Raw genomic sequence first — 14288 nt, 5'->3', positions numbered from 1 at the left:
TTGCGCCATTCTATGATAGTTAGCGTATCTCGGCACTTGTTACTTGGACCTAGGCAGGCTTCCAAGTGCGGGGAAACCTTGTTAAATCTTATTAATCACTCTTAACTGACCGACTAACTACCCCTTACTCTACTATAACTATTTAATGTAACATAATTCCTGAGTGGTGGGCGTACAGTCAGTGATCACCTTAATGCCCGTGTTATGAACCCAGCCAAGCGGTCAGACGTTCTTCCGGCAGAACATTCAGCGGTCAGAATATTATCGGGCAGATAATGTTCCTTAATGATAAGATTATCCCTAGGATAATCTTATACTCATAATAATATTAACTATAGTTAATGTTCACCCCATAATAACTTTACTACTATAATAATGTTATAAACCTTTAGTATTAATAGATATAAACCCAAGTGCTTATAAACTATGCTAAAGATAAGCTGTTATATAATATAGCTTACCTAAAAGACTAAGTACCTATAAATACCTAATAACTAATAATTAATAACTAAAAACCCTCATGGACTATAAACTAGTCTAGACTATAATCTTAGGATTATAGACCTAGGGAGGCCATGAACCTGGGACATAGGAACTACTAGGACTATAAACTATAGCCTAAGGGAAATAGAGTTCTAATAAGGTATAATTCTAAATTACTAATTAGGTGCTAAAAGAAGCCATAACCTAGTATATTAATAAGTTATGTATATATACTATCTAGAGACTATAGGATGGTATATAGCTTAGCCTAAGAGGGACTAAGGAAGGGACTATAGGAAGGTACCTAGAATAGTATACTAGGAGAAGGATATATAAGGATACTTATTACCTACCTATATTTAGTCTTACTGTTAGACCCTGTACACAGCACCCGCAGTGCGGCGCCTGAGGCACCGCACCTGCGCGCCGCAGCTCCCGCTTACCGGAAACACGTGACGCACGAACCACGTAGTGCGGCTGCTGGGCTTCACGTAGTGAAGACCAGTGATTAGTTCAGCTATAACCAATATACATGTTCTGAACCCTTATATTCCGCTTCATATATATATTACCCGCAGTTATATTAGCTACAGTTCATAGTTCTAATCACTTACCCCTTATAAAGCCTGAAAATAAGTAGAATAGACGGTGAAATCCTATAGGGAGAGGATTAGGGGCGACTCACACGGTTATAGAGCCATAAACTTTAAGGAAAAGTAGCCTCTAGTGTCTTAACTATAATAATAACCCTAAATAACCTAAATAAAGACGTTAAGTTAAGTAAAGACACTAGAATAATACTAACTAATAACTCTACTAGCTAGGAGAAGGGAGAGACTATATAAGTAGCCCTAGAAACTATATAAGTGGTCCCTAAAGCCATAGGAGACTTAGTTAGTAATAAAAGTAATTAGACTTAGGGAAAATCCCCTAAACCTAATAATAAGGAATAAGAACTATAGTAATAAATAGAGAAACTCTAATAAGAAATATAATAATACTATATAGCCTATTAACAGGAAATTAAGAACATAGTTAGGGAATACTATAAGAGGTAATTAAGAGATAAAATCTAATAACTTAAGGCTATCTATAAGGGTGTCAGAGAGCCGCGCTAAGAACACGGGACGCTGTCAGCCAATGGATCTACCCAGTAAGATTACGGTCGACGTGATATCACGTAGACGGTACAGAACAAGGATGATCCACATGATATAGTGATACGACAGTATCAATATGTACCAAGAATCACGTAATAATCATGACATAGTAAAAGCAATATGTCTGACATGTCTGTCAACAAAGCAGACATAGTAGGAAGGATATATTAGCCACGTGTAATAATAGTATTTAAGATAGTTATTACTAAGTTATAATTAGTTTTAGCTACTATCTATTATCTTTGGAATCTAAGCTACCCTACCTTTTAGAAACCTAGTTTACCTTCTTTATTTATAAAGAAGCAGTCTTCTCTTTTAATATTAGAATACCTTAAGACCTCCCAGTCCTAAGTAGGAACAATAGGGCTTATCTAATAATAATAGACCCTTATTTTAATTAAGAAGATCACATCTACTATTAATATAGGTGATAATAAAAGTAAAACTATTTAGGCTGCCACCTCTACTTCTAAGGAGAACCTTGCTACACCTTAGTTAACTAATACTTAGAAGATTATCTAGCTTGAGGCTATGATTAATACTCTATTAGCTAAGACTTATTAGCTTAAGATATTTAAAGGTATCAAGGTAAACAAAGTAGAATCTTTTAATAATAAGCACTCTACCCTAAGATGATATCTAACTTTCATAGACATGTATATTTAAATTAATAACTTATCTAATATAAGTAAAAGTAATAAAGTACTCTTTACTAGAACCTATCTTACTAGAGCCACCTTTAACTAGTTTAAGCTATTTATATAAGATTTTCAGGAAAATCCTAACTATAATAATAGGAAAGACAGCACTAATACTATCTTTAACTCCTATATAGGCTTTAAGAAGCAAATCACCAAAGCCTTTAGGAACCCTAATACTAAAAAGACTACTAAATAACACATATATATACTATGCCAAGGACTAAACATAAGTATTAGAGAACTTACCTTAAAATTTCACTAAATTATATTAAATCTTAATTAGGAAGACAAGGCATACTACTCTTAGTATTATAATATTCTTAAACCTAAAATTAAAGATGCCATGATATACTAGAAGAAAGCTAAAATACTTAATAAAATAATTAATATTATATCTAGGATTAAGAGCTAGCTAATTAAGTAATACTTTAAAAAGAAATAATAGAACTAAGTAAAAGATAACCACTAAAACTAATACTAGAATCAAGGCCTATAAAGAGATAAGGATAAGGATATAGAAATAAATACTACTATTACTACTAGAGAATAGAAGGGTGAATAGTAGGGAAAGTAATACTTTAATAGAAAGTACTATAGATATAGAAAAGTTAGATATATAAAAAGGGATTATTAATTAAAGTATAAGAAGAATAGACTAGCCACCTATAACTCTTAAATTAATACCACCTTTATAATAACCAAACCAATCACCATGGAAAGTAATAAAGGGAATAAAACAGACTCTACTAAAGAGATCCTAGAAGAAGTGTTCTAGTATCTACTAAAGAATAGAAAAGTCTAGAGAACTAGAAGACTAGCCTAGGAATTACTTAGTAATAACTTTAAGTAACTTACCCTCACTATAATTAAAGAATTAAAGAAGACTAAGAAAGCTATTTAGGATATGAATAGAATAATCTAGGAAGTATATAAGATAAAGTAAATAATACTTATAGTACTTAAAGAAGAATAACTATAAGATAAAGTAATAGTTACTCTAGATATTAGCTAAGAGGAAGTATCTAGTATATTACTCTATTATATAATCTAACCTAATAATTAGGTTAATAATTAGATAAAGAAATATAATAAAGCACGTATAATATGGAATAGAGAGACTAGAATCACAGGTCTCTATAAAATTATTAAAGATATTAAGCTAAGGTATGATAAAGGATACTCTATAAGTTCTAATAGGAGACATAGCTTAGTATTAATAAAGGAATATCCTCTTACCCTACTATGGATTATAAGAGTAGCATGACTAATAAATAATCATGAGATCCTAGATTTAAAGGAGAAGTTCCACTAAGATCCTTTAATAGCTTAGATTAGTAATAAAATAGTTATAAATCACTATAAGACTCATGAAACTTAGATAGAAACCCTACTTAAAAGTGATATTAAGGATGATAAACCTTATAGTTATAAACTAGCTTGTGTAATCTACTAGGAAGAATTAGGAAAAACATAATAAGATTATATCTTAAAATATAAATAATATAGAGATTAGATATTCTTAGAATACCCTAAACATAGAAAAGTTAACATTAAATTTACTAAAGAATATGAAAGAGTATTAAATAAACAAGGAACTAGTTTATGTAGTAGAATTCTAGGTCATGTATACTAATACTTATACTAATACTACCCTTAGCTAAGTAAGAAGGTATACTAGGAAATTTATTAGATAGAATATTATAATAAGGATTATATTTAATATTACTAGTATAAATTTAAATACTACTAGATACCATAGCTACTAAAGGTACTATTAAAACTAAACTTTAGATGTCTGATTAGAAAAGATAACTATAAATATATAGAGGAAGAACAAGGATACCTAAATCACGCGAAACTTAATAGTTATAACTATAGAGTCAAAAACTACGCATTCTATCATAAGAAAGGAAAGTTCGAACCATAGAACTAGAGTAATATTCTATAATAATACTATGAATAGTACTAGAAGGAAGTAAACCTCTTTTCTATAGAAAACAACGAATTAATTATAATTATTATGAAATTAAATAGGTATAATATAAGAATCTTACTAGATTTAGGATATTTAGAATAATTCTTAAGTAAAAGATTTATTAGTAATAATAATATACCTATAAAACCTACTAGATATAACTAAAGAATCTTTAGATTTAGAGGAAAACTACTACATAGTACACCAGTGCTAGTGATAGACAAAGTATGGTTTAATAATAGAGAATATTTAGAGAATTTAAAATTTAAGATAGTGCTAACCATAGAGCAAGGATTTTATGATAATGTTATTAGGATGACATGGCTACATATGTGAAACCCAGATGTAAACTAGACAGCTGGTAAAGTTAGGATCAAAGGATAACAGCTACAAACTAGGAAAGAATAATAATAAGTTACATAGATCTAAGTTGCTATAGGAGTATTAGGGAAAACCCTACTAGAGATTAAAATAATAAAGGCTAAAGCCTTAGGGTCCTAGACCTATAGAATAGAAATATAGGATAATTTAGCTATATAACTAAAGCTAAAGGAAGTCTATAAAAAAGAACTTACTAAAGTCTTAGAGAGACTACTAAAAAAATATTATAAGTTTATTAAACTATTTATTAAGGAAGAATATTAACTACTATAATATAATAAGTATTATAAAGTAAAGATACTACTAGTTAAGGGAGTAGAAAATAAGCTTAAGTAATTATAATAGTTTAGAAAATCACTAGAAAAGTTATAACTAGAATAGGAATTTATTAAGGAATTCTTATAGATAGGATATATTCATAAATCTAACTCATAATACTCTTCATGGCTAATATTTATCCTTAAGAAAAATAGAAAGAAGTAAATAGTTATTAACTTCTAATAGTTAAATAACCTAATAATTAATAATATAAACTAGGCACCTTATATAGGATAGAAACAAGATTTATTATAAGAAGCTAAGAGATTAACTATCTTTAATATTAAATAGGGTTACTATAACCTCCTATTAAAGAAGGAAGATTAATAGTTAATTATATTTCTTATAGATTTAGGATTATATGAATAGGTTATGGTATCTATAGGACTTATATGGTTACCTACTAAGTTTACTAGGTTCATGATATATATCCTATGGAAATATCTTAATAAAACTATCACTATCTACTTTAATAATATTATTATCTTCTCTAGAAACCCTAAGGAGTATGAGAAGCATGTGCGTGAAGTTATATAGATAATAATAGAGGCTAGACTCATAATAAGTATCTAGAAGTATATGTTTAATACTATAAAGGTTAAATACCTTAGAATAGTCTTTATATAAGATAGATAGAAGATACTAAAAGAGAAAATTAATAAGATCCTTAAATAGCCTATGCTAACTAATAAGACTTAAGTTAAGAGATTCCTAGGAATTATAGGATATATTAGAGAGTATCTCTATTAACACGCTAAAATAGTATGACTAATAATAAAACTACTTAAGGATAATAAACCATTTATATAGGGAGCTAAGTAGTAGAACACCTTTAAATAAGTTAAAGCAAGTATTAAGGGAGTACTAATCCTATCATCTACCAACTCAGAACTATAGTACTATATGAAAATAGACGCGTCTAGAGGAGTAATTAGGATGGTCCTTAAGTAGAAGGGAGAAGATAGGAAATTATAACCTATTACTTTCTACTCTTAATAAATAACTAATATTAAATAAAGGTATAATACTCATAACTAAGAAGCCTTAGTAATCATAGAAGGTTTTAAGAAGTAGAGATACTACCTTAAAGGAGTAAAATATAAAGTTATTATTTAAACTAATTATAAGAACTTAATATACTTCATGATAATAAAAGAACTTAAGGGATAATAAATTAGATGGGCTTAAGATCTCTTATAATACTAGTTTAGAATCAAGTATATTAATAGGAAGAAAAATATTATAGCTAATATACTAAGTTAAAGGCCTAACTACATGATTAAAGTTAAAAACCCCAAGATAAACTTATTCTATAAGGATAGAGAAGTTCTTAGATTTAACTAAGAAGCCGAGCTTGCCACTATATATATAATTAATAACTATAAATTCTTAGTATGCCTTAAAAAGGAATAATAAAATGATAAATATTTATAGAAATAGAGCTATGGAGCTACCTATAAGGAAGAAAGTAATGGAATCTTACTTTAGAATAGATTAATCATAGTACCTAACTTAATGGTAGAGGAAGTGATTAAAGCGTATTATAACCCACCAGCTAAAGGACACCAAGAAATTAATAGAATAATAAAGAAGATCTAATAAGTATACTACTTTCTATAAATATACTAATAGGTTCATAATTATATTACATGATATAATAAATATAATAGGAACAAGCTATCTTAATACTAACTATTTAGAAAGATGAGGATACCTAAGATACTAATAAAACCATAGGAAAGTATTACTATTAATTTTATTATAGGATTACCCCTATCACAAGATCTATTTACTAGAGTTACCTATATAACTACTATTATTATTATATACAAGATGATAAAGTACATGATTATTAGACTAGTACTAGTAAACCTTACTACTAAGTAACTTATACTACTAATATTACAAGAAGTGTTTATTTAGACTAGACTACCATAATACTTTATATCTAATAGAGACAAGCTATTCATATTAAAGTTTTAGAAAATAATTATAGATACTAGTAGAACAAGCTAAGATATGTCTACTATATACTACTAGCAAACTAATAAATAATTAGAAAGGATGATTTAATTAGTTAAATAATATCTATAATACTACCTTAACTAGAACTAAGATAATTAGGTTAAACTTCTACTAATAGCATAGTTTGTGATTAATAATATAAGAAATATAACTATGAATTACACGCCTTACTTTACAAACTTAGGAAGAAATCTAAGGATATTATAAATAATTCTACTACTAGATAGAAGACTACTAGTAGTACTAATATAGGTTTAGTACTTAAGTATATTACATAACTTAATTATGAAAGACATTAGGTAGGCTAAAGAAAAAATGAAATACTACTATAATTTAAAGTATGGGGATATGCCTTAACTAAAGAAGGGAGAGAGAGTTTACCTATTATAATAAATAATAGGAAGAAAAGATTTTAATATTAAGAGTAAATAACTAAGTAATAAACTTAATATAGTAAAATATAGACTATTTAAGATTAAAAGGAAACTTATAAATAATAACTATCACCTAATACTACTAATAAGAATATAAGTTTACCTAGTATTCTATATCTCATTACTAGAACTAACACTGAATCTAGAAAATACTAAAGATAAAGCAACTAACACTAATAAGGAGTTTAAAGTTAAAAAGATCCTTAACTAATAAACTATAGAAGGTCAGGTTTAGTACCTTATTAGATAGAAAGGTTACTTACTAGAAAATGATTCATAGGAACCTATTAGGCATTTAAACTACCCTAATAAGATTTAGGAATTCTAGTAAGGAACTAGTTAAAAATAGAGTCTAATAAAGAAGGTAATATAAAGGCCTTAGTAGCTTCTATATTAAAAACCACCTATAAAGAACTTCTACTATTTAATATAGTAGCTAACTAACTCTTTTATACTTTCTTAATTTCCTTTTATTTTTACTCCTCCTCCTTAAGTTTCTTAAGCTCTTTGATTTCCTTTATATCATAAATAATAAAGTTGCTAGTATATTTATAAAGAAGATTATCTTACTTCTAAAGATAATCTATTTAAGTATTTACTTTAGTAATTTATTATATTAGATAAGATAACTTTTCTTACTCTTTACACTCTTTTAGTTAAATTTTATTTTAAGCTTCTACTAATTAATACTACTTACTATCTAAAAATATTAGCTTAGGTATAACATACTTTTAAACTACTATAATACACGCTTTATAATAAGAAGAACCTTTAACATGAATATAAGGCTTACTAGTCTAAGAATAACAAAGGCATGGAGTTACTATATTAAAACCACTCTCCTTAACACGGCGCTTAAGGGATTAGGAACAAAGTATAGACTCTATAGGTATCATGGGAATATTAGTAACTAAGGCCACATTTAAAAAGAATAAAGAGGGATTAGGTATTAATAACCTAACTTACCTAAGGATACTATGCTACTTATGTCTTTAGAACAAAGACCTTAAAAGAGGGGGATTATTAGAGAGCCACGCTAAGAACACGGGACGCTATTAGCTAATAGATCTACCTAGTAAGATTATAGTTAACATGATATCACGTAGATAGTATAGAACAAGGATAATCCACACGACATAGTGATATGATAGTATCAATATGTACCAAGAATCACGTAATAATCATGATATAGTAAAAGTGATATGTCTGATATGTCTATTAATAAAGTAGATATAGTAGGAAGGATATATTAGCCACACGTAATAATAGTATTTAAGATAGTTATTATCAAGTTATAATTAGTTTTAGCTACTATCTATTATCTTTAGAATCTAAGCTACCCTACCTTTTAGAAACCTAGTTTACCTTCTTTGTTCGTAAAGAAGCAGTCTTCTCTTTTGATATCAGAATACCTTAAGACCTCCTGGTCCTAAGCAGGAATGATAGGGCTTATCTGACAACTAGTTAAATATTAAGTAAACCTATATAAGTTAATCTATTATTAGGGCTTAGATTAAGTGATCTTAAGGTTTAGGAAGGCTTGAGAGGTCGACCTTCCGTAACATTTATATTTAGACCTTATAGAATTCTACTTCCCTATAGTTGAAGTAATTTTATTTATATCTATCTAGCCTAGACTATTAGAATTATAATTATCCAAGACCTCTAAATTTATTAAACCTTTATAGTATATTCACCTTTGTTAGTATTGCCTACTGAAGCGCCGACGGATCGACTCCGACGTCGCTTACACTAGACCCGCTCAATATAGTTTATTGTCTAATATACACTCTTTCAAGCTAGTCAAACCCACCCCTGATCATGGCCAGTTCACCACCCCGGGTCAATATAAGATCTCTCTTTGCGAAGGCACAAACAATATCCCTTCCTCCCGCAAACCAATCGTATGGGACAAAAAAGTGCTGAAAGATGGTGATTGCTGGGTAATCCTTGTGTTGCTTGATCTCCAACCTGCTCTTTCTGAGATCAATAGAGCACACCCAAAATGACTGGTTCAAGAATACCAGTTCTTTTGACTCGCTTATTCCAATGATGTGGTTGACATCTATGTCAAAGTCTGTCATTCGTAAACGAAACAGATCGCCTAAACTTGGTGTTGTGATCATGTTCCTCTCATCTTCTTCTGTCGTATTTTGATTCAGGGCCGTCATGCTTTCAACTTGCTTCTCTGGCGAAAAGCTGCTATCCACGTTTCCGATGTCAAGGCAGTCTACATCGATTAGCACAATCTTGTTGGTGTTGACAGAGTTGTTCAAATAAAAAAGGTTGAGCATAATCCTTTGCTTTTCGCCAATCGAATAAAGACTAGTGCTTTTGAGCTCCGCCACAATGTTGTCTAAAGATAATGTAATAGATGAGAGTTCAGACCAATCACTCCAACAGTAGGCGCGGACCTTGACGTTATCAACGCACATCAAATGAAGAGGTGATTTTGGATGAGGGAGCCATTTGCGAATTCCTGAAACTTGTGGCTGTGTTCGCTCTTCCTCATATTCTCCGCTGTTGAGGTTAAATAAGTAATCAGAGTCGCGAGTTGATACAAGAAACTTCGCCACCATATCCCCTACAAGAACATCCGTGATTGCCTTCTCGGAGTCAAGGTGGGATTTGAATATTACTGTCGGGTTTAGAGGCCACTCTTTGCTTGCTTTCTTCTGGATTCTGTATAGGAATATCCTGTTAGAAGCATCAATGCTGAGTAGAGCGTCTCTCCTTGCAATCCAGACCAATAGGCGGACCGGTGACTTGTGGCTGTAGAGAGTCCCCAAGCTCGTTGCCGTTTTCTGCTCGTAAATTACGACTGATCCATCATCTTTTCCGCAGAAGATTACTTCCGACGTGTGATGGACCACCATGGCGGTCACCTTTGCTTTGGCTTCCATGGAAATCGTATCGACGACCGTGGTGGAAGTAATCCCGCTGCTATCCTCTCTAATGGGCTCTCGCAATAGAGCTTCAGGTTCCCAGACAGTGCACTGGGCGCCTCTGATGTCGGCAAGGAGCATGCTGTCTTTGGCAAAGGCAAGCTGCTTGATATATGTGCTGGAGGACTTGACTTGATAGAGGACCTTGAGCGTGTCAAACTCGTAAATATTGATGATGCCGTTGGCACCCCCCGCTGCGAGAAGGCGCCCATTGGGGCTTGAGCAGAGGGTTTGGCAATTGGCACGAAAACATTCCAGTTGTTCATCGGCAAAAGGATCAAGGAGGGCGAGATCACCATCGAGATATGCGACTGCGAGCAGGCTGATGTCAGGATTGGCATTGAAAGCTAGGGCGGTAACGACATGTGTGCTAGTTTCCCCGTTGGGGTGTTTTTTGCCACAGCTACCAGCGTAGACATCCTCTTTCATGTCCCAAAGCGCGATGGACTGGCCGCTGTAAGCGACAGCAAGGAGTCTGTGGCTGGTCGAGAGAGCCAGTGCACATGGAGACCCACGCGGAGGCGTTGGGCTCATCGTATCTGACGGGTAGGTTTCGCTCCATGACTTTTGCACGCACTCCGGTAGGGCGTCCTGTTCCAAATCCCAAGTCGCGAAGTAGTTGCTGCCGCTCGCAACTAGTAGCCTTCCCCCGTCAAATTCCAACCCTAGCGGGCGCGGAGGGCTCGGGAAGCTGTGCACCAGTTGCCCACTTTTTATGTTCCACACTCTGGCCTTCTTACTACCACAAGTTGCCATAAGGTCGGTTTTGTTTTTGAAAGCTATGAAATTGACCGCTTCACCGTGCTCGAATATTGCGTACTCTTGGTAGGATCTAGCGTAATACAGTAAAACAGCTCCTGAGCTGAGACCGACGGCCAAAAACTCATCTCCGTAGCGCAACGCTCTAGGTTGGCCCTGGCGGAACTCGATGCAAAGCAGTCTATCATCCCATTGCTGGTTAAGTGCACCAAGCACTTCCAATCTCCGGCTGGAACCTCTGGTGTTATATACCATAGACTCGGTGGGACAGAATGGGGGTATCAACGAGTATATTGCCGACGGGGAAGCCATGAGGGCGTTCGCGAACATAGCAGGAATTCGAGCGAAGTCTGTGGCCCACTGTCGTAGCACTTGTATGCGAGGATCAAGTGGTGTACGCTCTGCGACGCACGCATTGACGTAGGTTTTGAGATGTTTTGAGGCGCGGACAAGCTGAGTGAGATTTCGAGATTCGGCGACCATTTCAATCCAAGCGAGAACATTGAATCTTAGAAACTTTATGATAAGCTGAAATGTCTCCGCTGCTCGTGGATCGGCCTTCGAAAGATGGTATGAGTATGCTTCGTACGCATAGGCTGCGAAATCTAACCTTGTTGCTGGTAACTTCGCTGAGGAACCGCGTCGACTGCTCCTCGGAGGCTTCATTTCCTCCCCGGCAAGGTATTTGAGACATACCTCAGCCATCCGCGTGTGTGCGTTGGTTTCTTCGATAGAAAATTCAGACTCAAGTCCGCTAGCCACAAGAAACTCTCTAACACTTTCATGTACCAGATTAACCTTCCCATACTTGTCCACGACGACGAGTTGACCACATAGCGCGAAGATGCTCTCTTCCAGCCTTGGAAATGAGTCGTGAATATCCAATGTCAGTGCACCTTCGAGTTCCCCGGTTGTCATTGGGCGAACCGCGCATACTGCCCACATGAGAATGGTTTTTGCCAGCTCCTTCCCGCGAGTGGCCTGCGACATGAGATCTAGGGTCCGCTTGTATAGTAGCTCCATGCCTCTCGGCACGTCTTCAAGAGTCTGGTGGATTTCCTTTTTGCTGTGGCAGCCTAAGAGTTCGTCAAGCACCAAGTTTGTCCACAAGAACAACCCTTGAGATTTGGCTAGAATCTTCTCGGCTAATGTAACCTGGTCGTCGGGTGACACGACTTTCAGAGCCCGCATCCTCTTCTCAATCAAAAGACAAATATCTGGCTTTGTGTCTGCTGTCGAAATTGTCAAAGATTGGACTAGGTTGGGCGGAACGACCAAGAAACCTTGGTTTAGGTTGACTGTATCCCGACTTGTGATGAGGATCTTTAGGGCTATAGATTCGTCCATTGTTGAAATAATAGGATCTAAAAAGAGCCGAGGATTTGAACACTCGTCCAGGGCGTCGAGTACCCAGTAATGGCGGTCCATTGTGGTCTGGAAAATGCAATTGAGAAAGAGCGTTCTCCAAAGGGTACGGTCGTCTACGCGATCCAAGCTAACACCATCCGCCCGCATTCCTAGGATGGCATCACCAGTTTCAGGATTGGATCTAGCCATTTGGAATGCAAGAGATCGAAGGCAACTACCTAGGTTGGACCTCGAATTGTCGCCGTGTTTGAAGAAAAAGTAGCTGTATGCCTGGCCTAACTCGTTGAGCTGGTCGATGACATAGCCAGCAAGAACGGATTTTCCAGTAGCTGGTTTGCCCTTGATCCATAGTGTCCTATGACTTCCGGATCTTCCATCCCTCCAACAGACATAGCTAGCCTTAGTCGAAAGCCATTTGCAGGACCCCTCCATCCGAGCTTCGCAGATATTTGCAAGCTCGTCGTCCAAGGAATTGGAAACCCCCAGGTAGTACTTGAGCCCCACGATCTTCTCACGCCTTTGTTTCAGCTTCCGCTCCGAAATTGTCGTAGTAATTTTGCTCACAGTAGAGGCGAGAGCATTTCGTAGGAGGTTGTAGTTGGGGTCCCCAGATGTGTCAAACTTGCATATCGAGCGGTGGTCAGCAGTCATTGGTATCTGCCTCTCTTCGCGGTACCCAAGGATGGCCGACTCAGGATTGACAATTAGAGAGCCGAACATTTTCATTTTCTGCGTCTCGTAGAATGACCAGAGCTCAAGACCGGCTGAAACATGGCGAAATTCGTCGTTGATCACTTGAACTGCCGCGGAATTCGGTTCTAGGTCACCGACATAGGCACGGTCGTACGCAACTTTGAGGATGTTCTTCAGCATCTTTGCCAGATCAGAACCTCGATGTGGCGTGGCGAGGAAATATAATGCAGCGAATCGCTTGGCCAGTGATATGTGCACTGCGTCTTGTTCTGCTAGGATATATGCTTTCTTGATCACCAAGCCACCCATGCTGTGGCCGATGACAACAATGTATGTGTCAGAATTGGCAATGCATGGCGATGTGCTGATTGCACCTAGAAACGATTTTCCAATGTGATGCATATTCAAGCAGTCCTCCTTACCCTTTAAATAGTACGAATCGTATCCATAGCTATGGATGCGAACGTTCTTGAACGCGGAGTCTTTGGCGAGCCACTCTTTTGGCCAGAAATTTGACTGAGATGACTTGCTCCAGGTTTTTGTAGAATTGCCCCCTAGGCCATGGACGAAGATGAAGTCAATTTCCGGCGCTGTTGGGGAATATAGGAGGCTCAGTCCAAGTGGACCCTTTCCGTTCTCGGCTTGATCGCCCGAAGTATTCGACGACTTGGGTAGAGATTTTGGCCGGAAAAAGAGACTCCTCGATTTATTAGACGATTCGTGACTATCTGGTTGACTGTTGGGAAGAAGGTCGCGCTTTGCGTGCTGTTGCCTTCGGAAGAACTGGTAGAGTCAGCGGACAGTAAGGGCGGAAATCTCCGAGCGGGCCGTGGAGATGGCCACTCACCATTGTAGCTCACACAAACCCAAGTGAAGTGGTAGGACGCCAAAATTGGTTGGAGAAGGGATTCACAGTGACAACAAAACAAAGATCCGTCAATTGACAGAAATCTCATCATGGTAGAATTACACAGACGGAATTGTTTAAGGAGAGACACTTGGTGGTTGCTAGCGCCTCACGACCATAGCGTAGTGTCCTCCCAAGC

At 35.6% G+C, this 14288-nt stretch overlaps 1 protein-coding gene across 1 annotated transcript; it reads right to left on the bottom strand.

The window, feature by feature from the left end:
* Nucleotides 1-9276: 9276 nt before the first annotated feature.
* Nucleotides 9277-13644, bottom strand: BJX68DRAFT_270673 (NACHT and WD domain protein; the record flags this gene model as incomplete). Its single annotated transcript, XM_071046731.1, has 1 exon — nucleotides 9277-13644. The coding sequence occupies one exon, from the start codon at nucleotides 13642-13644 to the stop codon at nucleotides 9277-9279; it is 4368 nt and encodes a 1455-aa protein (XP_070895123.1).
* Between the last annotated feature and the right edge of the window lie 644 nt (nucleotides 13645-14288).

Source organism: Aspergillus pseudodeflectus (genome assembly GCF_044049435.1).
Source record: "Aspergillus pseudodeflectus strain CBS 756.74 chromosome Unknown BJX68scaffold_51, whole genome shotgun sequence".
Classification (NCBI taxonomy): domain Eukaryota; kingdom Fungi; phylum Ascomycota; class Eurotiomycetes; order Eurotiales; family Aspergillaceae; genus Aspergillus; species Aspergillus pseudodeflectus.
Note: the sequence above shows the minus strand (reverse complement) of the source record. Positions and strands in the feature narration are given on the sequence as shown.